The sequence below is a fragment of the Epinephelus lanceolatus genome, chromosome 21 (assembly GCF_041903045.1).
Source record: "Epinephelus lanceolatus isolate andai-2023 chromosome 21, ASM4190304v1, whole genome shotgun sequence".
NCBI classification, from domain to species: Eukaryota; Metazoa; Chordata; class Actinopteri; order Perciformes; family Serranidae; genus Epinephelus; species Epinephelus lanceolatus.
Genome location: NC_135754.1, coordinates 30,494,121 through 30,522,095, shown reverse-complemented (window position 1 = coordinate 30,522,095; position 27,975 = coordinate 30,494,121). Strand labels below are relative to the sequence as shown.

The window sequence follows — 27,975 nt, the reverse complement described above, 5'->3', positions numbered from 1 at the left end:
CCTGTCGCCAACCTGGTGTAAAAACAGACCTGTGGTTTGGATGAATAGTCACACCGCACCATATGACTGCTGTTCATAGTGTTATGTTATAAATCAAGAGCTTTAAGCTTGGAAATGGAGTGAAATTTTGTGATATATGTAATTTCTGTGAATGCTGCTGAATGATTGTTTTTTCATAGTCATGGCAGTGCTCCCTTTTGGCTGTTGAGGTACCTGTTGTTTGACATTAAAGGGACAGTTCACCACAGAATCAAAAATACATATGTTTCCTCTTACCTGTAGTGCCATTTATCAGTCTAGATTGTTTTGGTGTGAGTTGCTAAACGTTGGAGATATCAGCCATAGAGATGTCTGCTTTCTCTCCAATATAATGGAACTAGATGGCACTCAGCTTGTGGTGCTCAAAGCGCCAAAAAATACATTCGAAAAACTCAACAGCAATGTCTCTTTCCAGAAATCATGACCTGCTTACTCAGAATGATTTAAAGACTTTGTTGTAAGCAGTTTTATGTAAGAACTAGTTTCTTTCTAACAGTTAAATGTTAATTGGTTAACTGCTGAGGATATTTTTGACCGGTTACACATGTTGGTCTGTAGGTTAATTTGCTGCTATCCAGTTAATGCACCGCGCACCACAGGGGTCTGGTGGGAGCTAGCTAGCAGCTCTGCTCATCTGGTGATAACCGCTAGTAATGCTATCCCGACTCAACAGCATTGCTGTGGAAACATTGTGCCCACTCGTCGATCTCCCCCCAGGTCGCTCCAGTGAGTAAGCGGCTCAAGTGTTCCAAACCCCCTTAGCATTGTTAATTATATTAGCGCTGTTAGCTTGGTTAGCACTCTTAGCAGTATCAGCAACATTGTCCCAAGATGAGAATCTGCAAAACCTGGGATGGCGAAGGAATGGCTTGCCTTACTCTGCCTCTGATTGGCTTAGCCTCGTGTTCTTACACTAGCCCAGCCAATCCCACTCCTCTGGCCAACCAAGAGCCAACCAATCCTACCAATGAAGGCAATGAGTAATAGCCAGTCATAGGTAGAGTGGGGCGGTTCATTCCTTCGCAATCCTAGGTTTCGCAAATTTGCCATTGCACAGCATTGCTGCGGAAACATGACTAGTTGCTAGCTAACTCCCACGCAACGTGGGTGGTGTGTAGTGCAGAGTAGCCATAGCTAGCCAACCAGTGGAGACCGGAGGGTGGGCAGTGGGCACTATGTTTCTGCCTTTTAATGCGGCCAACAGACCACAAAATAAAAAGCAAGACCTATCCACCTCTAAATGGATAGCACTTAGAAATGTGTCGCTAAGACTTAAAGGATAGGCCTCTTGTATTTTGTATTTCACATTGCCCTTTTTTTTTTTTTGTAAAAATCAACAGGTTAGCTACCTACTAATGTTGATTGGGCTATCTAAAACAAAATGAGCAGAAACTGACATCCCTACTTTATACCGGACTACACCCACCAACCATATCATTATGCAGAAGGAAGCGTGCATCTACTCATGAATGAGAGGCTCATGTTTGTGACAGCGCGAGATGTCAAGACTAATGGCGTCCTCCTCGGCTGAGCTGTAACATTAACTAGCTCAGTGGTGCTAGGTGAGCTAGCAGTAGATGCATGCTTCCTGATGCACAGTGACACCATTGGCAGGTGTAGTTTGGTAGAACGAAAAAAGTTCCCACATGAAACTGCTCACAACAAGGTCTGTGGATTATCTTGAGTGACTCTGTCATGATTTCTGGAAAGAGACATTGCTGTTGAGTTTTTCAAATTAATTCTTTTAGCACCACAAGCCGAGTGCCATCTAGTTCCATTATAATCAAAAGAATGCAGACAGCTCTTTGTCCGATATCTCCAACACTTGGCAACTCACACCCAAAACAATCTAGATTGATGAATAGTACTACAGGTAGGATTCATTCATTTGATTTTGGGGTGAACTGTCCTGTAAGAGATTTACAGTAGGTGTCCAGGTGGTATGTAGTTATTAGTTTCCAGCATTTTTCAAGAATAACAGTTCGTAGTATATGCAGTAAATGTACCTTGTAACATATCTGTTGTTAGAGGCAAAATTAAAGCATTCGGAGACATTTAACAGTGCCTGATTGATCGTCATGGCAGTTGAATTTTCAATGAAATAACAAGATTTTATGTTTTTTTTTTTTCTTTTTATACAACTTGTGAATACATTACAGGTACTCAAAATTAAGATAATCCATTTTTATTATCATATTTTGACATCAGTGCCTTTAAAGTTAAGTCATTTTGTTTAAGTTCAGATCACCCACACCACCCTCAAACCACTCTAAAACCATTAAAACAGTCATAGTTAATTGTATTGGTCCCCCAAGGGCTTTCTCTTCTAAGACTTAGGTGTAGCCCACCAGACGGGGCATGCTGGGGAAGCTCTTGCGCATGCTCATGCACTTCTCCTGGTCCAGGAAAAGTGAGTTGGCCTTGATGGACAGGTCATGCTCCAGGGTCACTTTGGTCTTGACGAGAGTCTGCAGGGTGTTCTCAGCCTCCATTAGCCTCTCCCGGAGCTTCTGAATGGTGTCCTCGATCTCTCTCACCTCACTCACAAGTCTAGACAAGGAAAGAGGAAGAGAAAAAAGTGATGGCAACCTTTTCAGAAACATAACTGAATAACATTTGGAGCTACACCCTGTGAAATAATTTGTTGATACAATAGTGTTGTAGTTTTGCGGTAATTGTTGAGATTGTAACTTCGCAACATCCTGATTTACATGCCGTGCCAGAGGTATAGTACCTGTGGTGAGGGTTGTCCCTGCAGAGCTCTACGTTCGGCCTGCGGGTCCTCTCCTCCAGCCTGGTTTGGGCCACTTTCAGCGGGCACTCCTTGTCTCTGATGGCCTTCTTCAGAGATTCAATCAACATCTCCGTCTGGAAGATCTCCTGCAGAGTCTGGGTGATGAGACGAGACATGAAAAACAATTTGTACACAGGAGTAACAGCTGAACGTCTCATTCATGAAGATAGTGGGTCAGCTGGTGTAGAGGGTGTTAATTAGGGTGGAAGAGGAACTATTGACAAGAGTGGGAAAAAGATGAGAATCTCAGTGATTGAGGCAGAGAACAAGTAAACAGTGCAAGCTTTGAATCAGCTGAGCACGGTGCTGCACAGTGGCCTGCTCTGTCCAAACCCATTTGATTTAATTTAATTCCAGTGAATCACTACTCCTCTCAGCCGACAGTGACTGAGGTTTATTAAGGACTGTGTGCCTCACATCACAGCTGCTGTCAGTGTTCAAACCCATCCAACAGCTGATGTAGATTCAAAGTGTAACCCCCAGCAATTTACCCCGGGACAATGGGATCCAGTGTAGAATATGGCTCAGTGAAAGGGACATTTATTACCATTCCTCTCAGGAATGTTTTACAGTAAACATGCGCATAATCCACTACAATCCATGTCACAGACAATAAAGAGTTATTTTATCTTACATTCCACATTCTGGGCACAATTTTATAGCGCAGGTACTGTTTAGAGACAACACATGATCTCCTCCTAATAAGTAGCAAATTCAGTTACCCACTAATGGAGGAGAGTGAATGGATTTTTTCTTAACATAGAGCCATGTGGTGTGATTGACTCTTTAGAGCCACTTTTTCATAATCCAGGCTGTTTTATTTTTAATCTTTAAACAGTAAAACATCGGATGAAGGCGGAACTCTAAAAAAAAATAAAATAAAAATTCATCATGATCATGATTCATCATGTCACCAAGATAGACGTTTTTCTTACACATACATTACTGGAAAAGTGCAGATCTGGCCACTCTAGACAATGTACCTGACACAACTGTGCCCGGTGGAATTGTCCATCCTGGCTCCCTTATTACTAGCTTTTAGTAATGGTTCACAAATTAATTTTTCAATCCATCCTGACCCACAGCAAGAGGGTTCCTGGTTCGAACCCGTGGTGGGGGAGCCCTTCTGTGCGGGGTTTGCATGTTCCCCCTGTGTCAGCGTGGGTTTTCTCCAGGTGCTCCAGCTTCCTCACACAGTCCAAAAACATGCAGGTTAATTGGTGACTCTAAATTGTCCGTAGGTGTGAATGTGAGTGTGAATGGTTGTCTGTCTCTATGTCTCAGCCCTGTGATAGTCTGGTGACCTGTCCAGGGTGTACCTCGCCTCTCGCCCAATGTCAGCTAGGATAGGCTCCAGCCCCCCTTCGACCTCTAACAGGATAAGCAGTTACAGAGAATCAATAAATGATTCCATCCTAGTCAAGGTGGTGGTGAAGATAACAAAAACAGGGACTAATTCATTTCGTAATATGCCTAACTTGAGTGGATCATAACATATCCTGTATGGCATTAAACTGCAGATGTTCTAGTTTAAAATGAGACCAAACTTTTCTATTTTAAGCCATGACGAAAGGCCAAAATGTGGCCTGCAACAGACTAGGTAAGACTTTTGTTGGTCACTTGTGGCCCACGTTAAGAGGAGTGAGGAGTCAGCGGTCAATGACGATATGAAACGGCCAATAAAACAGGTGTTTCAACAACTATAAATCACAGTAACCATGAGAGGTCCTTGAACATACAAAATATTAGGCTGATTGGTCCAGTAGTTTGCAAGATTAGCTGTGGACACACAAGACCAAACAGCTTACGTCTGGTGAACAAAACAAGACTATATTGTCTTTGATGAAATGAGACAACGTAGAAAAGGTAATGACCTTAGCAAGGTGTGTCTGCAGGCTGTTCTTAGCATCAGCGGTTTCTGATATGCGGTTGGTGAAGGCTACGTTGGCGTTGTTGAACTGGTTCCACATTTCGCTGGACGTGGTGTTGAGCAGGATCTCTATCTCGTCCCTCAGCTTGTGGGAGGCAGCTCGTTCGCTCTGGGAGTGCAGGATGTTGTCGTCCGTGAACTTAGACCACGTGTCCGGCAGGGAGAGTCTGACAGGGAAAAAGAAGGACAGGTTTTTTGAAGTCAGTATTTTCCCTGCCTTTTAACATGCTGTATATGGAGAAGAATTGGTTGGTGTCCCACTTTGGTCCTGATTAAAACATCTCAAAAACTTGTGGATATTTTGATGTTTGTTTAGTAATTTCTCATCTTTGTGCAGGATGTTTTTTTCTGAACACTTATGGAGGCATGTCATCTTCAAAATGGCCTCTGATCCATTGCTGTCACTCACCTGTATTCACTTATCATTCACGATTGAATGACACCCTCTACCAAGTTTATAAAACGTTTGCTTGACTCCTGTCCACCATTTTGCACCCTGATGAAGACCTTAGGGTCAAAACCAGTCGGTGTTTTAATGTATGCAGCCATGTTTTTTGAAGTGCATTTTTTCTTAAGTAGGCCTACACCCTCATCGGCGTGGACTCGTTATGTTTAAATCCAGTTTGAGAACAAAGCAGGGCAGCAGCCAGTTTGACTTTCAAAGACTGTCAAAGGCTTTCCTGTGATTGACAATTCAACAAAACAACCCTGTTCGGTATTCCAAGCTGCTTTAAACAAACATGAGAAATTGCTAGCAGCTGTTTGACATGATGTAACGTAGCAGTTAATATTTGATCACATAAAACTGCACTCACGAGGGGTCTAGTCTCTCAATCCCTCTGTAGTAGCCGATGCCGTCTGATGTGTTCCTCAGATGGTGACACCTGTCATCTATCCTCTGAGCCGTCACTTTGTCACTCATGTCTCTTTCCAACTCATGCTGGGCCGCTCGGTTTGACCTGAGGAACCCCAGAGAGCAGTGCAGGAACAAAATGATAGCTCAAACGCCTGTCAGACTGCACAGTGTGAAATGATCATCAATTAGAGTCCTGCATTTGTTAATGTTTCATAAATTGATATTTCAGACTCACGCCAGCTGAGCGATGGCTCTGTCCAGATGTCGTCTCATCCTTTCCTGACATGACTTGATGACTTCCACTTCCTTGTTGCAGTGCAGGTAAAGAAAAAATATGCTTATTTCTTTTTCAAGGTTGCTGTCAGACGTCACACATGCTCACACTCCTGCTCTAAAGGGGAACTACGCCTGTTTTGAAAATGTATACATTATTCCTGTGGTCTAAGACAGTCCGAAAATATTAGTCGACAAACAGCTCTCAAATTCCTGATGTCATAGAGCATAAAGTCAAGAGCTGCTCTATAGACAATGAATGGTGAAAGATGTTCTAGAGCAGTGGTCATGACATACAGCAAAGGGCTGCAGGCTGGAATTGAACCCAGGGTTGCTGCAACAAGGACATTGCCTTTGCACATCGGTTGCCTGCTGAGCTACTGGGCGCCCGGCTGACACCCGTTTAAGTAGACTACCTCCTTTCAGTATTAACATTAGGTGAGTAGCTACATAGTGTGTGCAAGAAAGAGAGACAGTCGATGCACTCAGAGCATCAGAGCAGAGAAGGAATTAGCAGTTAAGTTGTAAAGTGGTTTGATATTTCCTGTCGCTCCCATCTCCCACTGCCGGTTTGTTTTTGTAAACATGACAGGTGCTTGTGCAAATGGACAGCAGTAATCAGTTACCGGGCCACTAGTATTTTTCATGTTCAAAGGGAATATGAATGACCTGATTTCTCTGTGCTCATGTAAACACCATATCCCAAATATGATCGTGTTCTGTTGTCATGTTCATGTCCATGTAAATGCACTCATTGTCAGTGGAGTAGCTCACGACTTTATACATGAAGACGTCACAAGTTTGAGACTTCCCTCTTTGGTTTCTGGCTTTGAGAGAGAGTAGGTCATGTTCACGAATGTCGATTGAGCTTACCTAGGTCATGGAAATAACATATTGGAATTCTCAGTTTAGTAGGTGTTACCTTTATGAGGTCTTTCTCTACGTCATCATGAACCAGATCGATGGACATCCGCTTCTCTCTGTGGTACAAACACTCTTGAGACACCTATTGACAAAGCGATCGTGACTAAAACAAGCTGAGATGATTGAGTACAATTAACAGTCATTCAATATGCAGCAATTTCTTCATGGTGACATTTGAACAGGTGATCAGGTATGTTATATAAGCACATTATATTTCCCTGTATGCATGTATAGTGCAGCGTATCAGCTGCATTCTCCAGTTTCAGCTACCGGGAGAAGTCTCTAAGAACGCCACATGATCTTAGCCTAGCGAGGTGTCTGTGTCATAAGATTTCCAGCCAGATCGAGTTGACTCACTCTGGCTGAGACAAATGACCAGTAGCTTTCTGTACCAGGACACTGAGGTGACCTAATTAAGAGTTTGACCCTGCAAATTTAAAGCACTGCTGCATTTTAAAGTGTCGTGAAGGACCAGACACTGATGCTGTTGCTACAACTAAACAAGGAACGTTAGTCAAAACTGTTTTGCCACAGATACTGTGACACACCCTGAGACATGATATGCATGAATGTTAATGAGAGTGCACTTAACAAAGGCCTGACCCAGTGTTAAGATTTCAAGGCAGTACAGATTGTCCTCTTAGAGGTGTAAAATGTTCCAATAACAACTCAAAAATTCTGATATGACTTACCAGAGCAACAGTTCAAGGTAACACACATTCATTTATTCCTTCCACCCTCACCTGTAGAGGCCCCTCAGTCTCTGCCAAGGCTCTCTCCAGCCTCCTCTTAACCTCAGTGAGTGCTGCTATCTCTGTCACCATGTTGTCAATCTCATGGCTCAGCTCAGACCTCCAGAAGATGACATCACTGAGCCGCTCGCCAATATTCTTGCTGGTATTCTCCTGGGTCCGTCTGGTCAGCTGCTCCTTCTCCTGCATCAGCCTGATGGTGTCTTTTCTCAGCCTCTCGGCGCTCTTCCGAGACGACTCGGACTCCCTGTAGTTGCTTATGTTGGACTTGTACCAATCGTCGGGAGTGTAGCGGGTGGACAGCGCCGTCCTGTTGGAGGGGTAGAACATGGTCTTGGCTCGAACCAAATCTGAATTCTCTCGCTGCATGGAAGAGGGAGTTGGGATAGAACTGCTGTTCTTGTAATAGCTGTTGGTCCTCCACAGGTTGGCACTGGGATTCATGGCCAGGGCGGGCTGGGTGTTGCGATAGCTGGATGCCATGGTGGAGATGGCAGGGAGGAAGTGGCTGGTTTTTGGCCGAGCATATGTGGCTGTTAGAGTGGATCCAATCAGCTCCATTTCTGACTCCCCTCGGGTGCCCCTGAAGTCAAGTGCATAAAGTAGCTTTTCACAACAGGAATTTACAGATCAGCTTCAATTTGCAGGCTTTTGAATTGTCATTTAAAGATTCAGTGTGTAGGATTTAGGGTGATATATTAGCAGAAACGGAGTACAATATAATAAATGATTTTTTCTTGTTTTTCTTCTCTAGTGTATAATCACCTGAAAATAAGAATTGTGTTTTCATTACCTTAGAATGAGCAGTTTATATCTACATACGGAGCGGGGCCTTGTCTACAGAGATCACCATGCTGCACCGCCATGTTTCTACAGTAGCCCAAAGCAGAAAAACCAAACACTGGCTCTAGATAGGGACGTTGGCGTTATTTCGCAATTGAGCGTCAGCCACTATAGTTAGCAGCCTCTCCGCAACAAACAGCATAACGTGGAACCGCTATATTTTAATTATTGAGTTTGTTTGTGTCGGAGAGGAAGAGACCTCTGCACATAATTCGGCTAACTGTTGCAACCTCTTGAAGGTCTGGGGCCGGTTGCACAAAGCACCTTACGTTAAGATTTCCCTTAAAGTCCTAATTAAGGTTTCCTTGAGATAAAATCAGTCGTACAAAACACCCTTAAATCTTTCCTTAAAATGTTTACTTAATGATTTATGTTTTTCTCATTATCTTGGTCTTGCACTTAAGTACCTAAGGTGTTTTGTTCAACCAGCCCCTGGAGCTTAAGTTATCAGAGAAAAAAGGCAAGCACACATTAGCACGCGCTGGGCAAATGGCCTGTCTGCAAGGAGCCGAACATCATTGGAAAAACACAAATTTGTAACCTGAAACCGCTTTATTCTGTGTTTTTACCATCTTCAATTGCTGGGTCTGTTTGTTTTGGAGAGGAAGAGACCATTGCAGATAATTCGGCTCCCAGTTAAAACCTCCTCAACATTTGGATCTTAAGTTGTCAGAGAAAAAAGGTGAGCACAGATTAGCAGGTTCTGGGCCAGCAGCAGAAAAGCATCTGAAAAACACTGATTTGTAACATAAGACCGCTTTATTCAGTGTTTTTACCAGTTTTAATTACTAGGTCCATTTGTTTGGGAGAGGAAGAAACCTCTGCGGATAATTCAGCTTCCTGTAAAACCCCCCTGAACAGTGAACACTGAAGGAATTCTAACTGGGAGAAGTTTCAGCTGGTTACAATCTGCAATCACCACCGCTAGACACCACTAAGTCCTCACACACTGCCTCTTTAAATGCAGATTTATTATTCATCTGTTATAGATCGGAGACATTTAAATAAATGGATCAGACATCAAATACAGTATAAAAACTCTAAATGCATAGGTTAATGAATTCTGTTGTATCATCAGTTAATAAAAGAAACAAAAATAAAATGACAAAAGCTTCAAAGATAAATGTCTTACCCAGATGAACAAAGGGATACTCTGAGTCCCGGCGCAGGCAGACTCCCTCTCAGCTCTGCTTACCTGGAAATGAGCTCAAGAACGCACTAAAGGTAAACTGTCATGCATAATAGATAGACAAGTTTGCGAGTCATTCATTCAGCCAGCCAATGGTGGAGCATAGTCCTGGGCTGCAGGAGCTGGCCTGTCCAAGATTTCTGTTGTCACAGAGGCAGTTGCCATAGGTTACTGAAACACTCTGCCTGGGATTCTCAGATTCATGGTGAGCAGGTGGCTTTTACTTTGTATGGTGTAAATAAACTGAAAGAAAAATGTCACCAGGTTGAAGCAAAGATTTGTATGTTTGTAATTTTTCTTTTCTTATTGGGAGTGCTTAGTGGCTGCAACTCCAAATAAGCCAACTCTGCGTCTTTCCCTCAGATGGACACATCATATAACTTCACCTCAGTGAGTTTGAGACTTGCCGCAAGTTTGTTTGTTTCTATAGAAGTTTATGCGGAAGGTAGCCCACTACAATGGATACAGTAGTTACTGTAGTTACACATAAAAATGGCCACTGTTCAGACCATCCTGCTATGTTGATTTACATGGGAATGTCCATTGTACTGTCATTCTATTTTTATGGGACACATCTGTTTAAGCACACATAATAAATCCTTGGTATTATAGCCTCCCTGCTGTGAATTTGTTGTTGTTCTTTATCTTTAATTAAAGGAACAGTGTTTAGGATTTAGTGGCATCTCATAGTGACAAGGGCGGACTGCAACCAGCTGAAACTTCTAGCATGTGCCAAGTATGAACTCCCGGTTAGGATTCCTTTACTGTTTCTTGTTCAGGAGGTTTTTACCAGGAGCCAAATTATCCACAGAGGTCTCTTCCTCTCCAAAACAAACAGACCAGGTTACTATAACCAGTAAAAACACTGAATTTAACAGTTTTACGTTACAAATCAGTGTTTTTCCAATGTTGTTTGGCTCATTGAAGACAAGCTGCTGGCCTAGCACCTGCTAATGTGTGCTCACCTTTCTTCTCTGATAACTCAAGATCCAGACGCTCAGTTGGTTTATACAAGGAGCCGAGTTTTCCACAGAGGTCTCTTCCTCTTGAAAACAAATGAGCTCTGTGATTTAAACCGGTAAAAAACACTGATTAAAGCAGTTTCACTTACAAATCAGGGTTTTTACAACAGCGTTCAGCTTGTGGTGGAGTGGCCATGAGTTGCAGTGGCCGATACAAAAGTGCAAATGATCGTATCTACTGCCAGTGTTTGGTTTGTCCGTTTTGGGCTACTGTAGAAACATGGCAGTACCACATGGAGAACTCTTTGGACAAGAATCTGCTGTCTATGTAGATCTAGACAACTCATTCTAAGGTAACAAAAACACAATGGATTTTATTTTCAACTCTGTGTCCTCATATGAGGACATCATGTTTTGGGTTTACTTGACCTTATACTTCATTCTACTTAACTTAGACCTGTTGTCCTCGTTCTTGGACACTTTTTGTGCCATCTAGTGGCAGTAGGAGCACAATACACTACACCGACACAAAAGTGGACAAAACCTGATGACGTTATGGTTGAAACTTGTTTATTTATGAGTAATAATGTTTGTAGTTTGATATGGCAACACATTAGATCAATTTTAGCAACAGTGACAAGTCAAGACACTGTTAATTAAGAAGTACTCATTTGAGGACACTGGAATTTTATTCTTGTCTTTAAAGACATTGGGACTTTGTTATCGTTGACAGTGTTTAGTTTTATATACTATGGGGTCCCACTGATCCCAAATAGCTAGGAGAAATTAAAAATGCATACCAAACAAAAGTTCAGGTCTCAGGAGGATATTCCTTCAAATATCAAACAATAGCAAGCACATTCTCTTTCTGACATTGTAAAATAACATTTTAGTCACCTCCCGTCATCTTTCTCCTTTGAAGGTGAGCAATCTGAGCTTTGTCTTCAAAGCAGAGGAGTTCAGTTGGTTGCCAGGCAGCATCAGATAGCTCACCGTCACCCTGAGAAGCGAGCTGTCTGTATGGATTACAGTCACCTGTTTAATGATTCATGCCACAGGAAGAGACCACACAAACCCCTGTAGCACAGAATAATAATCTGTGTTGTGTTACCTACCAGTGGAAGTGAGGATCATTTACACTAATCTGTTCTGAAGGGGTAAGGCTGGACAGATGATAGCCTGGTTTCCACCACAGCGACAGGCAGAGCTGTAGGCAGGAGTTACTCAGCTGCTCTGTCTGTATCACAGAATTAATTCTTTAAGCAATTTCCTGCTGACATTTTAACCAATATCATTTTATCTATAGCAGGGGTGTCACGATAAACTGGTATTGATGATAACTGTGATATTTAAAAATGAAATAGATACATCATGTTGATAATACACAAGGGATGATACTGTTTAAGCCATTAATAGCTTATGCTCTCTTGAAACCCACCAGACTCCATTGACGAAAACAGTAATTTTACCTCGCCAAACACAGGAGCTGCTGGTCCACCACTTCCTCGGTCAGTTAGTTAGTTTGTGTTATTGTGTGACTTTGGCTTTTAAAGTCAATTCGAATTCGCAAAAGTCACACAATGATGCAAGCAAAGTAACTGATCAGGGCAGCAGTAGAACAACAACTCCTGTGTTCAGCAAGCTCAAGTTACTGTTTTTGCCAGTGGAGTCTGGTGGCTTTGAAGAGCGCATAGATGGGCAACTGAAGCTGTTAACGGCGTCCCCATTGGGAAATTTTGTCTGCAGCAAGATGAAGCGGTAAAAATATTCTCAATATAGTGCACCTTAAACTGATTTGAATTTTTGGTTGACTTTTTTTAAGTGTCTAGAATACGTTTTGCTGCTACTCCCATTGCTTACCGTAAAACTTCAGTTAGTAGTTAGAGCTGTTATTTGCTTAAATCACTGAACTCCACAGGCTTATATTAGGAACAGGCCTCCATATGGGACAGGCCTTTAAATCCTTTTACTCACTAATTGAGACTTGACTTTGACTGAAGTTGTACCCATTAAAAATTGCCATCTGTACATTGCTTTGACTCTGAATTTGTACCTGTGCCTGGTTCTCCAAACTAGGGGCGTGCTGACTGACTGACATCTACTGTGTGTAATACAGTGACTAAGGATAAGTGCCTCATCCAACCCCACTTCAAAAGATCTTAACTATCCCTTTAATCTGTAGTAAGCCAAGACTGGGTCGATATGAACATCCTGTCAATTGATATCAAGTCTGGCTCCACTTGTTACTGCATACCATGTGATCTCATGCTCACTAATGATGGCTACATGATTGGCTTGAAGGGTTGTGTGTCTTAAACTGAAACCTCCTCTGTGTCCAGTATTTAAAAGGATCAGACTTAAAAGACGCCACTCTGCGCACTATTTTGCACCTCTGGGCCAGGCTACTATTGTCATAAATGTGGTGGTTTAGATTTAGAATGGAACGACATGGCATTGCTCCACCCCTGCGGCCTCAGCATCACTTAACATGGCTAGGCTGACGAAGGCCACCCCACACATGCCTCTGCCGCCCTGACCTCAGTCGCTATAAATACGCCCCCGAAAAGCATGAAAAGCCAGCCCTTGTATGAAATTCCTCCCCCTGGATAGCGCTGCGAGTGTCCTCTGGAAAAAGTGCTTCCCAGTCGATCTCCCCACTGGCCTCAGAACAAGAGGGAAATGTTAGAGGAGCCTATATATACACTCCTGTCTTGTGGCCCATGAGAGTATGTTGTGAATTACTGCATAGTGGAAATGTCTGAGGGAGCAAGCATGCTGTCCACTCCACTTAGAGGCCAGTGACACTGAGCTGAAGGCTGTAATACCCATAGGAAAAAGAAAAAGCAATAAATTAGATGTTCTTAATTAAATGTTGGCCTGAAACGTCCCATATCTAAAACATTATTCCCTTTCCGTATGTGGTATTGTAGCCACTTAGCAGTTAAACTGTGTACTTTGGGGATGAAAAGTGACCCAAGCAGGAAAGGAAAAGTATCATGATTTCTGTAATTTATGTAATGCGGTTTGGCCGAGGTGTCTGGCCCTTGGATATTTCTCAGACGTGCAGAGTGGACAAAATAAATGATGCACAGTGCTCTCAGGTGACAGCACGTAGAGGCTTGGGTTTCATCGATCAGTAAATGAGAGACTTTGGACTTTTCTCTTTCTCAGATTTGTACACCTTTATGTTCATATCCTTACTTTTGCAACATAAACACTGGAAGACACAAACTACCCCCGACATTTACATTTATGTCGCCAAAACCACAGATCACTTTTAATCAGGTAGCAGTGCTCTCTCCAAATATGGCGAATGCCAATAACTGCAAACATAAAACAAGTAGTTCAGCCTTGTGACACCTGTAAACCTCTCAGTGTCAGGCTACAGGCATTGCAGAGACTGCCAAATATAAACACAAGCAGTTTGCACTCAGAAGCAACCAGGCAGCGTCCTGCAACCCATCCCAAAACAAACATCTGGTGTGTTAGCTGTAACATTAAAGACTGTAACATGACAACCTAAGAATTCCTGTACTTTCTCACTGATTCAGAAGAAGGGAACCTAACTAGTGGCATCCTCCAGGGCTGGAAAATGGAGCAAAAGTGCCAAGAAACTGCGGTTTCTCCAATGGCTCCAAGAGCAAGTCAATCCTCATAGACTGCCATGTTAAAAAAACCAACATTACAGCAAAAATGAACATGTTAACAGCCTGGTACAAAGAACGGTTTGGTCTTAATCGCTTTTTTCTCCGTTCATGACAACTATACAAGGAGGGTAATTTTCATACAACTCAGCTGTGTTAAAGTTATGCATAATTAAGGGTGTGGTCACTTTAGCCCCGTTTCCACCAAACACTTTCAGTATGGTACCTTTGGAACCAACAGTAACCCTTCAGACATGGTACCTAGACCCTAGCGTTCCCACCACAAACAGTACTTTTAAATGTGGGCGGGGTTGTTGTCACTCACTGCTCCGTCCAGCACTCACCGTATTTCCTCCTTTATCAGTCTGCACCTCGTTTATCGTCCACAGAACGAGGCTGCACGCCAACATTTTCAGAACAAAATAAAACAGGCTGCAGTGAGAGTCTCTCTCCATGGGATATTTAAAAATAGCAGGTTTGTGCATTTAGTCCAAGTGAGGAAGTTTACATAATTAGGTCAAACCTAGAAAATCCACTCATTACTAAAAGTGTCTGTCATATAAATCACCAGTAAATGTTTCACCTTGAAAGTCGCCAGCAGTCGACTTAGTGAATTATTTTTTTCCGACTCCAGCTGCTGTGAGAGGCAGCAAAACATCCTTTCATTTTATAGTTACAGTTTACTAATAAAACTCTTCACAGTATGAACAGTGGTTACATGAGCCTCAAAACCAGCCACAACTCAGCCCTGAGCAAAGTGACTGTCCTCTATTGACCAATCAGACTGCAGTGTTCACAGCTCCACCTTTTAGTACCAGATCTGTGTGCTAGGTACCCCAACATTGGGGGAACCAAAATAGAGATGGTACGCAACGGTTCTATTGGTACCATCCACAACTTTTCACAGTGGAAACAGAAAACTGAACCGTACTGCTCGGTGGAAACAGAGCTATAGAGTGTAGGCATAGCCATGGGGACTGCCCACTGTTCCAATGGCCCAAAATTCTGAAGCCCAGTTAGCCAGAAGAATGTCCAATTGGACCGAAAGCCCATTTCTCTGACAACTTGTTATCCTGAAAACAAGTGCCCCTTGTTCAGAAGTCCTGTTTCTCCAAAAAATGCACACTCACTACAGTTAGAAAACCCAATCGGCAAAAAGAAAATCACATTGTACATTTCTTTAAACCATGTATACATTACATCCATCAACAACGCTGTGGTGAATGTGTGGCACAAAAACCACTTGGTTATGGTTAGGAAAAGATCATGTCTTGGCTTTAAACACTCAAGTCTGGTGGCACAAAACTTGCCAGAAAAGTAGGAACAGGTTGGTGGAAAACACCGGGGTTAAGTGGTTCAAGCGCCACTGGGATAGTGAAACTAATTGCAGGGGGTGTGTATTTTCGGAGAAATGGGTGTTTGTGTTTTGGATAACATGCTGTCGAGACAAGGCTTTCAGTCCAGAGGGACGTTCTTTAGACTCATGGGGCTTCAGAATTTCAGGCCATCAGAACCATGGCATTTCACCTTAGCCTTAGCTGTTGCTATCTTAGTGTGTTTTTTAGTTTATGAAAGTTAATTTTGATGTGTGTGGCACCTAAAAAAGTCCAGTGTTTGGCTGAACTCGTAAAAGGCCCTCTAGGGAGCTGGGTGTACTACTTTTCCAGTAAGTACATTTTATATTTTTAGCCTTCTTTATGTTAGTGATAATTAGCATTAGCACAGTTAACCATTACTATATATGTACCATGCTAACCAAGCTAGTAGCTAGTTTAGAGTCACCTTTACCCTCTTGTCCAAAAATGGTCGCTTCTGGCTCCAGAAATCCAAAATGGCAACGGACAAAATGCCAAACTTGAGTCTTCAAAATAGCAGCCCAACCGACGACCACACAGTGGCTATGTCCATCATTTTATACAGTCCATGTGCCTTGACTAACACATCAACAAGTCTGTCATTACTTGCCATATAAAACAACGCACACTGCTACACACACACCCACACACCCACACACACACACACACACACACACACTTCCCTAAGGCCTTGACACATCCTTCATCCTTTTCACCATTGACCTTCAGCTTATCAGGTAAGAATAGACAAGAAGTGGAGGTCAGACGTGTTCTCTAAACATTCACACCCACAGAAAACAAGTCCTCGTCGGTCCCCTCTCCGGCCCCTGGTGTTTTCACTTCTTCAACCCCCCACCCATCCACCACCCTCCACTTTCTGTGTCAACCTGCCACGCTTCCTGCCCAGTCTGGCTCCCTGCTCCCACCACAGCTTCCTCTTTTTTAAAATCATTATACCCACTGTGCTGTGGTTGCTCTTCTAACTGCACAGTTCAGTAAACCAGACGGGCAGCTTTCTTTCCCTCTCTGCTCGTGAATACAGGCCATCGCAATGGCATCAGTTTCCTCTCATGAATTGTGGATGGAGCAGTCTGTGAGGAGGGCGGCCACACCTGGAGAGGAACACAGGGGTGGAGATCAACCATTAAATCTGATGGCAGTATTAGAGATCCCCCACTGAGGTAATAACGCATCCAGATGGGAAAATCACAGGAGCCTCCTGGGCTCATCACAGGTCGTCACCAGTCGTCTGAGACAGAGCTGGTGTGTGGTCTGACTGTTAACTCTTGGAGCCATGATCCACTTCAACTCATTATGCAGCAACCATTTACCTATGCGAGTCCTCCGGTTGTCACTGAGGCCTTCTTTTTCACCAGTGGTTCCAAGTAGGCATGGTGTTGAAAGAACTTGACCACGTGGGCTGATAAAATCTGACTTGTCCGAGCTATTCCTTGCAGGGGTGGAGCAAAAATTCAGCAAAATATGCAAAAACTGTAGAGACAAAAGGAAGACCCCTCTACTGGAACGCACTGCAACTTTATTTTCCACAACAACATTTGGATTGTTTTGGCCAGTTAAGCAGCACTCTCTAGTCCGAAAAGGGCTCTAATAGGAAATAGTCAGTATTAAATGTCTGCTATGTAGGATTAAACAAAAAAAAAAACAATTTATAGACTCATACAAAGGTAGTTCCTCTGAATCATCAGTTATAAAACCACTAAAAATGTGTGGTGGTGTATGTTTCTGTTTTAGGGATAGATGGATGACAACAATAGAGAGTTACAAGTGCCATTTCCTTTTTTTGTAAACAGAACAGGAACAATGAAAATTGTCTCTGCATTGAAAAAAATAGCCATGAATTATGTAAATATTTTTCCAAACAGCTCAAAGAGAAAGAAGGAAAAGTAGACAAAATCAAATAAAAGAACAGTAAATAATAAATTCAAAATAGATACATTAATTTAAAAAATGTTGTGGGAAAAAAATATATAAATAAATAAAATTAAAATAAATGAAAATACATTTTAATTTTTTTTATTTCAGTGAAAGGATAAGGCCGTTGCTATTCTATATTTTTATGCCTCCACACCAGGAACAGCCGTGGCCGGAGGCATTATTGTTTCAGGTTGTCTATCTGTCTGTCCATGCGTCCCATACTCCTGCACAAGATATCTGAAGAACACCTGGAGGGAATTTCCTCCAGTGTAGCACAAACGTCCACTTTGGACTCAATGATAAACTGATTAGAATTTGGTGGTCCAAGGTCACTGTGACCATGTGCCAAAACATGTTTGGCCATAAGTCAAGAATTCATACACTAAATATAACAAAATCTCACACAAATGTCAAATAGAATAAAATGATGAAGTGATGACATTTTATATCCAAAAGGTCAAAGGTCAGCTTCACTGTGACATCATGATGTTCTGCAACATTACTTTTCTTGCCATTTCTGGCCTGTATCATAACCAGAACCCCCTCTATAGATCATATCTGTTCTCCAGCAGCTTCACTGGCTTCCTGTTAGATATCACATCGATTTCAAGATTCTGTTTCTCACCTTTAAGGCTAGTCTCTCGTGACCAGCCTCCCTTACTTCGGAATGGGAGTATGGAGACATTCGTCTTTTGTTTTGTAATAGAAATGGGCGGGGGCATCCAGACCACATGACAGCGTTGCCATAGTTATGGCACATGTGTTACATGTAACAGAGACGTAACAGAGACGTACCAGAAACACAGAGAGCAGGTTACCGGTGCGTAGTACTGTGATGTAGATTTGTAATGTAGTCAGTCATGGCTCAGGCTACGACACAGAAGAAACGTGTGGATATTTGTCGGGTTTGTTCAGATTCTGGGAACAGCAGTTCCGGTGTAGCCGGGTGTAAGGCAAAGCTAATCAGCCATTGGTCGAGGAAGTACAGAAGTACACGGATTTGGATCCAATCACATCACTGCCGCTGGGAGCCAGTGCTAGTTCTATTGCAACTTTCCTATGGGAATGTCCACATACGACAGAGTCAGCTAGCATGCTGACATCATTGACGTCTGTGTAAGAGACTACTTTAAGGCCCGTCATAATCAAGCCCCTTCATACCTGTCTGAACTCCTTCATATCTACACATCCTCCCGTACTCTTAGATCCTCTTCTGCACTCCAGCTCACATCACCATCTGTCCGCTTGACCACCATGGGTTCTAGAGCTTTCAGCCGTTCTGCCCCTCCGCCTCTGAAACTCTCTCCCCCACGACACAGGCAATATTGACTCCCTTTCCACTTTCAAATCCCGTCTGAAAACGCACCTTTTCAAGCTGGCTTATTCGGTCTGATATAATGGTGACACACACTTGCACTGATGATGACTTTATACCTAGTATTTATAATTGTGATTTTTGTCAAGTCATTTTGTTAAGTTTTATTGTATATTACGGGGATTGCCTGATTTTATGATCTATGGATACATTGCTGCCTGTTTTTTTAACTGTGTCTTGTAAAGTGTCCTTGAGTGCTTTGACAGGCGCCTATAAATAAAATGCATTATCATTATTACTACTCAACACTGTAACTCAGGAACAGATGAGAAGTAATTGGTCAGATTCTGAATTGGTGACACTAATCTTGGGTGTCCACCTTGAAACTGTGCTGATTGTACAGATCCTCTGTGCTGCTGGGTTGACGATGAGTGTGGAGCATCCATGTTTTAGAATTTGTAGTTTCTTTGCAGGAGCATCCGTATTTGAAATCTTGCCTACTGTCATTGCTACATATGAGTCTGGACAGACGTGAATGTAAACTGCAACTTGACTTGTTCATAGAGGCATATAATCCTGAGACGATCATCTCAAAGAAATACTTTTTTTTCATTAGCAAGATTTACTCAAACACTTTTACGTAGTGAATTAACCGTTCACCCAGTGCAGTTATGTAGCTTGTTGGTGTATTTCTAATGTTTGGAGAACAGTTGATCTTTATGGTAGAGGAATTAGGTTTGGGATACACAGGTAATACATGTGTCCTTTGATAGGTAAGAAAAATACAAAATACCCCTGGACGTGTGCCTTTAAGTAGATTCCTCTGTGTATTTATACGTCAGTGTACAGTTGTTAGTCTATCAAGAATATACAGGTTGCATAGCACTAAGATGGCATTGACGTGCTTGCATGCCTTGTGCATGTTTGTGTGGGGTTGCATGGTAACTACTGTGTGTACTGTGCAGTTTGATACAAGTTCAGTGGAGAAGCCTCACTGGGCACTGAGGCACTCTGGGGGCTCTATTATATTACCTACACAAAGGAGGCAAATGGATACTGTATTAGATACTTAGACAGAGGAAGTAGAGACAGGTAGACAGCCAGGCAGGCAGCAGATGATAATTGTATAGCTTTGTTTATGTTATCTGGTCTCAAGTGATTATCTGTGAACCAGCGTTGAAGTTGATGTTTTCGTGCACACATATACACTGATTTAACTTTCCTCAATTTTCTTCCTCACATGACCTGCAATCAGCCTCTCCTCAGCCCTTGTTTGAAATCTTCCATGCAAGCATTAAACGTAATGGACGGTGGGCTTTTAGTGGTTAAGAGATGTTCCAGGATAGATACCACTTCTTGCCACCTGTTTCCAAAGTGCACAGATAATTATTCTCTGTCTTCCTGTGACGTCTCACACCACACACAGATGCAGGAAACAACACAAGCTGCTTCTGATTGTGACTCTTTGAAAGATTATGTTAATAGGAAGTTTTCTAGCTCAGGATTTGTTTTTAACCGTGAAAAGCATCCACAGTGGCATGCAAAACTTTGAGCACCCCTGGTGAAGATTTTGTTTACCAAGAGTAGTTAAGATGAAATGATTTCTAAAAGGCATGAAGTTAAAGACATTTCTTCAATATTTTATGCAAGACTACTTTTTAATTTCAATCTTTTACGGTTTCAAAATAGCACAAAAATGAAAAAGGCCTGAAGCAAAAGTTTGGGCGCCCTGCATGGTCAGTACTTTGTAGCGCCCCCTTTGGCAAGTATCGCAGGTTCTAAACATTTTTTGTATCCAGCTAAGAGTCTTTCAGTTCTTGTTGGGGGATTTTCACCCATTCTTCATTACAAAAGGCTTCTACATCTGTGAGATTCTTTGGCCGTCTTGTACGCACTGCTCTTTTGAGGTCTATCCACAGATTTCTTTTGATGTTTAGGTCGGGGGACTGTGAAGGTCATGGCAAAACCTTTAGCTTCCTTCTCTTGAGGTAGTCCATTGTGGATTTCGAGGTGTGTCTAGGATCATCGTCCTGTCGTAGAAGCCATTCTCTCTTTATCTTCAGCTTTTTTACAGATGCTGTGATGTTTGCTCCCAGAATTTACAGGAATTTAACTGAATCCATTCTTTCTCTACCTGTGAAATGTTCCCCGTGCCACTGGCTGCAACACAAGCCCAAAGCATGATCCATCCACCTCCGTGTTTAACACTTGGACAGGTGTTCCTTTTTGCTCCAATCATACCTTTGCTCATTGCGTCCAAATGGTTCTATTTTAACTTCATCAGTCCACGGGACTTGTTTCCAAAAAGCATCAGGCTTGTTTAGATGTTTCTTTGCAAACTTCTGACGCTGAATTTTGTGGTGAGGATGCAGGAAGGGTTCTTCTGATGGCTCTTCCATGAAGGTCAAATTTGTGTGGCTGCACAGTAGAACAGAGCACCACTCCAGAGTCGGAGAAATCTTCCTGCAGGTCTTTTGCAGTCAAACTGGGTTTTAATTTGCCTTCCTAGCAGTCATTCCAGCTCCCTCAGAACGTTTTCTTGGTCTTCGAGACCTCAACTTGACCTCCACAGTTCCTGTTAACTGCCATTTCTTAATAACATTACAAACTGAGGAAACAGCTCCCTGAAAACACTTTGCTATCTTCTTATAGTCTTCTCCTGCTTTGTGGGCATCAGTTATTTTAGTTTTCAGAGTGTAAGCAGCTGTTCAGAGGAGCCCATGGCTGCTGATTGTTGGGACAAGGTTTCAAGAGTCAGAGTATTTATAAAGCTTTGAAATTTGCATCACCTTGCCTTTCCAAACGATTACTGTGAACAATCCATAGTCCTAACAAGCTAAACATGGTCTGAGACCCTGGTAAAAGTTGTCATGATGGTCCTCTCTTCTGTACAAAACAAAAATTATACACTGATCTTGCTTAAAACGTTTGTTCATCTATAACTTCATGTCTTTTGGAGATCAGATCATCTTATACTTACATAACTATTCACAGTAAACAAAATTTTGACCAGGGGTGCGCAAACTTTTGCATGCTATGGTATATCCTCTACAGTACGAGGAAAATGAAATGCAGAGGATGGAGGTGTGCGGCTGATGTGGCGGCTGCCAGTCATGTGGTGGTGCAGGGGAGGGCAACCGCGCGTCTGACAGGACAGGCGAAGGGTGTATGGACTCTGGCCACCCCCCACTCTGTGATCAAGGCTCCCAGTCGCAAACTTCCAGAGTGGGACGAGGGGTCATGAATGCAGGGCTTTGTCCAGTCCGTGGTCATCACATTCCACTGGAGCCACTCTGTGGCGCGCAGCAGAGCGGAGGAGAGGGCAGGCCAGGGCAGGAGAGGACAGGACATGGGAGGACAGGATAGGAAACACTGTCCAGAAGCTGTGCCTGTCTCACTGTCATGCAACATGAAGATCATATCAAAGAGACATGGTTTATCTTGAGGAAGTAATCATGTTTATTCTCATGGTGAATTGTATACAAATGTGAAGTAATCCTCTCATTGTGTAACTGCCTCAGCTCAAACCATCCATCTCTTTGCTTGAAACCCGCCTTGTGTTTTCGTGTTCTACAAGACAGCACCTCTACTGGTCAGTCACAGGTAGTGGGAACTTCTCTATGTGCATGAAGTCCTTTATGTTTTAATCTCTGACTGGGGTTCTGCCAATGTTGGAAGGTATGAGTCATGGGTATTGGCGGAGTGGTTGCGACTGACACAGAGAAATGTGCCTTGCTGCAGCTTATGTGTACAGAACAGAACAGAACAGCCAAATTATTGCTTTTCATTAAAGGGATAGTTTGGATCTTTTGAGGTGGGGTTGTACGAGGAAATTATCCACAGAGAGTGTATTACCTACAGTAGATGTTGGTCAGCACGCCTCCAGTTTGAAAAAGCAGACAGTAGTACAGACACAGAAGCTGAGCAATGTACTGCTAAAAGGGCTTTAACTTCCATGGTGGTACAGCCTGCTTCTCCAAAGTAAGAGCATACCGACTGATATCTACTGTATGTAATACACAGACTGTGGATAAGAACCTCATACACCCACTGTCAAAGATCTGATCCATCCCTTTAACTCCTCGAGTAGTGTGCTGATGTCCTCTCCATATTAGATTTGTCTGTTGATTTGTCTCCCAACAACCTTGGAAAATCTCCATTTTTATGCTTTGTTACCAGTAGTTTCACACATATGTGAGGTATTTTAAAGTGGCCCAAGTACCTATAAATTCTGTTAACAAATGTGCTCTGAGGTTACCACTGTCCTGGTGCTTGTAATTGTGGCTATTTCGGGCCGAACGTTTATAAAGGGGAGAGAGGTCTAATGTTTCCGTGCTGACTCAGGAGTTGAATTATTCACCCTGGGCGTGTGTATTTCTCCCACACATGGACCTCCACCCCAAATTAGGGAAAAGGCAGCTTGTGCTTTTCATCTAGGCAGGACAGGAAGAAAGCATGAATGATAGAAACCTCAGATGGTTGTACAGTGACTCATGATCATGCAAGTTATAGTCAGAGGAATATCAGAAGTCTTAATCATGAGGAAAAGACCTGGCATTCCTCACATTGGTGCCACTTAGGAGTGAGGGTGTGAAATGAGGCATGTTCAACATGTGGTTGGCTGATGTGCGAAGTGAATCAAACATCAGAGCCAAAAAGACAAATAAAGAACGGAAGGAAACGAGGAAGTTAGTCGCTCTGTCCTAATTCCTATGCTTCCCCTTTATTTCCTCCTCACGCACTGCTCCCCCCTTTCCATTTTCCTCCCCCATCAGTCCCTTTAATCACTTGTTAAATGTTCCACAGTTCTGTACCCCTTTTATAGGCGGTCGTAGTCTATGTCCTCTCGCACAAAGAAGTGTCTGTCAGTGTTGATGGGAGACTGTGCACAGCTGGACCTTGGCAGCATGGGAACAAGGGTTGGAACTGGGACTGGGGCTGCTGGGTCCAGATGGACTCTGTGACTGCGGCTGTTTCTGCCACACGATTAACAGCCTTCCAAACACACCGTTGTCTCCAAGAGGAGAGGCTTGCCACCATTAAAACTGAGGGCAGAACAGTTCTCCTGTTCTTCTTTGGCATGAATGTCCCACTAAAGTTTTTGCTGAGTTTGGACGTTTAATGTGACAGCTCTTTTTTATTACATGTTGTTTCAACAGACTCTCTGAGTCTTTGCCAGCAAAGTGTGGGAGCTGGAATCAGGTGCCACAAGAGACATGTTTCTTTCAAAGGGTAACTTTGGTAATTTTTTGACCTGGACCCCATTTTCCCATGTTTTTATGTCTAGATGACTTATGGGAGAAACAGTTATTCAAGTCTGTCCAGTATTGAGAGAGGGCTGCGATGTAACCACTCGGGGCATTCTTGCCCTGTCAATTTATGTCTACTAAAAGTTCTTGTTTTTGCCACTGACAGGCTCAGATTGTTATTCTTAGAGTCTGAGAACATTGTGGAGAGGAACCCTACTGAGATGGCCCATCTTGGTAAAGAGTAACATCCTTTTTGTTTAACCAGAAACGGCCTCGAAATTGCTATCACCACACCCACCAGATGCCATTAAACCCTTTTTTACTGTTCGAGTCAAATTTGACCCTAAAGCCCCATTTCCACCAAACACTTTCAGTATGGTACCTTTGGAACCAACAGTAACCCTTCAGACATGGTACCTAGACCCTAGTGTTTCCACCACAAACAGTACTCTTAAATGTGGGCGGGGTTGTTGTCACTCACTGCTCCATCCAGCACTCACTGTATTTCCTCCTTTATCAGTCTGCACCTCGTTTATTGTCACAGAACGACGCTGCACGCCGACATTTTCAGAACAAAATAAACAAGGCTGCAGTGAGAATCTCTCTCCATGGGATATTTAAAAATAGTGTGTTTGGGCATTTAGTCCTTCTCAGGCAACCTCAGGAGTTTAGTGTTGCTGGACGCCACAAGAACGACACTTTCTTTTTTCCTCGGAGTGAGGATTAGAATATATGCAGCTCACATAATCCTGTCGCAATTAATAGATATTTTTAAACGCTTGAAGATCCACCCACTACTAAGTGTGTGCCATCCAAGAGAGACAATAAAAACTTAAGTGATGGTCAAAGTTGTCACAGTGAAATTTAAGGTGTGCTGATGCAGTCACATTGTCAACTGTAGAGTGGTGCGACAACCACTTTCTGAAGCTAAATGTCCTAAAAACTAAAGACATGGCCATTGACTTTAAGAAAAACTCTCCCTCTACCCTCCCAACCATCATTAAGGGCTCACAAGTAGAGACAGTAGAGCACTATAAATACCTGGGCACAGTCATTGATAAAAACTTGAATCATGACTTCAACACGTCTGCAATCTGCAAAAAGGGTCTGCAGAGACTTTATTTTCTGCGCAGACTGAACACTTTTAATGTGGACAAGACACTGATGGTTTTATTTTACAAATCTTTTATTGAGTCTGTTTTAACGTTCTGTATTATTGGCTGGTATGGAAACCTCACTGTGCAGAACAAAAAACACCTTTCTGACATTGTCAAGGTAGCCAGCAAGATAATTGGCACACAGCAGCTTTCTCTGTCAGATATCTACAACCGACAAGTCTATAGGAAGGCACAGTTGATCTTGGCCAGCACTGACCACCCACTTTTAGGAGAATTTTTTCTTCTTCCTTCTGGCCGGCGTTACAGGCTCCCCAAGGTTAGAAGCAATAGGTTTAAATTTTCTTTTATTCCAAGTGCAATAAATGTTCTTAATTTGCACTGAGTCTTGATGGACTCAATTTGCCTGCATTGTCTATAAGCACTCCATATGGTCTTATTCCCTTATAGATTTATTTTTTCTATGGACAGCTTGATCTGATCTATTTTATTCATGGTTGTTGTAGTTGTGATTGTTGTTGACATTGTCTTGATTGGCCCTTGTGTGTTGAATTGCACTGCAAACTAAATTTCCCCTTGAGGGACAATAAAGAACTGAACTGAACTGAGTAATATTACAAGTTAACGTTCCACCTTAAAAGTTGCCGGCAGTCGGCCCAGTGAATTCATTTATTTTTTCCCTGACTCCAGCTGCTGTGAGAGGCAGCAAAACGTCCTTTCATTTTATAGTTACAGTTTACGGATAAAACAGAGGGACCGTCCTCTACTGACCAATCAGACTGCAGTGTTCACAGCTCCACCTTTTAGTACCAGATCTGTGTGCTGGGTACCCCAACAGAGGGGGGACCAAAAATGGGGATGGTACAATAACAGTTTCAAAAGTTAATGTTCCCATTAGACACGTAGACAAAAAAACATCAGACTGTAGGGTCCATGTTGAAAAATTCCAAAGTTACCCTTTAAGTTAATTCCCCAAAAGCTCATTGAACACTGACAGTGAACTGGAAAAAGATGCTCCAGACTTAGTTTGACGTGATCTTGCGAGCATGTGCACTGTATAGTGACACTAGGTATGCAGTACACATACATATACACAGCTGCGACTACGGCATTCCTTAGTTGTGCATTCTCTTTGCGCACAGCCAAAGGTCAGAGTGCATCGAGTGAGATATCAGGTGGATTCAAAGGCATGTACTCATGTCAGGCCTTCAGAGAGACACACCCAACTGCAATGTAACCCTGCCGCTGCCATTTAGCAGCTTCTAATCAGACTTAGAGGATACATTGTTAGCATGACATTTTTCTATTCTGGTGTTTGCCTGTGTCAGTATTCTCCACAGCATGTGTGAAAAAGTGAAATTTACCCCCAAAGTGACCTCTGTAATAAACGTAAGAATGGCTGGTTTGTGGTTTCTTCAGTTTGAGTGCAGTAAAGCACCATTGTCCATTGTAGCTGCGCTTTTTCCTGTGTAAATATACAGCGTGCACTTGACCACGAAACAAATTTTTGCATAAAACATAACTGAAAGCTCTCTCATTTGCGCGCACACCCTGTCTGAATTCTTCTCTAATAGCTCACTCTGGCCAAACAAAAGGCCAAGGAAGATTCAGATTTACTGCCACAAGGCGGAGAAAGGCATTTAAAACCATGGCTTTTTTGTTCAGAGGCATTTTCCAACCCCTGCACCCTCCCTCCCCCTCTGAAATGCCAAAGGCATCTGGTTGACAGCTCCTCACAAGCTTTCAAATTGTTCCCCTTTTCCCAAATTTGGACTCAAGTAGAATGGGGCTATTGTCAACTTGTTTAGCGGGCTTGAGAGAAATTCATTTATCTTTCCTGGCAGCTTAACCTTCTCAAAGATGGACGCAGTGGGAACTCTTCATTTTGCTGAACAATTTTGCCTTTCCCACTTTTCTCTCTGGGCCTCTGGATGTAGGATGCGTTTATCAGAATCAAACTGTGGGTCACCGGTATGACATTCATTCAGAAGAGATGCCAAGACATCATAAATAGAGCAGGCATGTGACAATTATGGCCACATGGTTCCCAATTTGGGCACTACACAGAGAGCTGGGCTGTAAAAATGTCTCAGCGGTATTTCAAGTGGCAGCTTCTGCAACCTATTAAATCCCCAACCTGGAGTATCATATTAGCTCTCATTAAAGCCCATTCTAACTATTATGATGATGTTTTAGTATGCATGCATGTACTGTGTGGCCATGTCAGGTGTATGCGCCACGTGAGGGGTGCCAGTTAGCCCCTGCATGGCTCTGGTGGGTCTGCGGCAGCTATACGCCCTCATCTTGTGTGTGGACAGGACGGGCTGCAGCAGCTGGGAATGCACATTGACCTCAGTGGGAGGAGCCAAGGTCAGCAAAAGTGAGGTCAAAAAAAGAAGATCGGACCTGTTACACTGTCCAGAAGTTGGTGTTTGGAGGTAAAACGGGCCTGACCCTAAAACAAACATGGAGGAAGAAAGCCGCGATGCTTTTTTTTTTTCTAACTTGCAGCTGATCACATGTTTTGTTTTCAAACTATTTCAATCGTTATTTTACCACAGCCTACTCCAGAATTAGTTTTGCCTCCTCATCTTTGATTGGAGGACCAGTTGTAGGGGAATCTCTGTAGTAAACCAACAATTAAATACCTCCCTAGATTTGCTAAATAGCTGAACTGTCAAGAATTTGCAATATCCAAACATATTTATCTCTAGTAAACACTTGTCACTATTTCAGTTCCTTCTGTCTCTAATCCTCTCTGCGACTGCTGCCAACCGTCCCGCTCTGGGTCTGTGTGTGT

At 42.8% G+C, this 27,975-nt stretch overlaps 1 protein-coding gene and 1 long non-coding RNA gene across 2 annotated transcripts in view; one reads left to right on the top strand and one right to left on the bottom strand.

Annotated features, from left to right (window-relative positions):
* Positions 1-2,174: 2,174 nt before the first annotated feature.
* On the bottom strand, positions 2,175-10,014 carry tekt3 (tektin 3). The gene is made up of 8 exons (XM_033612076.2): positions 9,544-10,014; positions 7,560-8,151; positions 6,815-6,898; positions 5,855-5,925; positions 5,579-5,722; positions 4,708-4,930; positions 2,774-2,928; positions 2,175-2,589 (listed from the first exon to the last, which is right to left on the bottom strand). Exons 2-8 carry the CDS (start codon positions 8,127-8,129, stop codon positions 2,373-2,375), a joined length of 1,464 nt encoding a protein of 487 aa, XP_033467967.1. The 5' UTR covers positions 8,130-8,151; positions 9,544-10,014; the 3' UTR covers positions 2,175-2,372.
* Positions 5,870-27,975, top strand: part of LOC144459483 (uncharacterized) — a 91,051-nt gene continuing 68,945 nt past the window's right edge. The window contains exon 1 of the long non-coding RNA XR_013488449.1: positions 5,870-5,940. This is a non-coding gene — a long non-coding RNA (uncharacterized LOC144459483). The remainder of the gene's footprint in view (positions 5,941-27,975) is intronic.

Bases quoted from the DNA above. Each gene is read 5' to 3' on its own strand.
- tekt3 (XM_033612076.2), bottom strand. From the start codon at position 8,129: ATGGAGCTGATTGGATCCACTCTAACAGCCACATATGCTCGGCCAAAA. The intron at 5,926-6,814 runs GTAACACCTACT...CACTGCAACAAG, and splicing joins TAGAGAAAGACCTCATAAAG to GAAGTGGAAGTCATCAAGTC. The intron at 2,590-2,773 runs GTACTATACCTC...TTCCTTGTCTAG, and splicing joins AGGGACAACCCTCACCACAG to ACTTGTGAGTGAGGTGAGAG.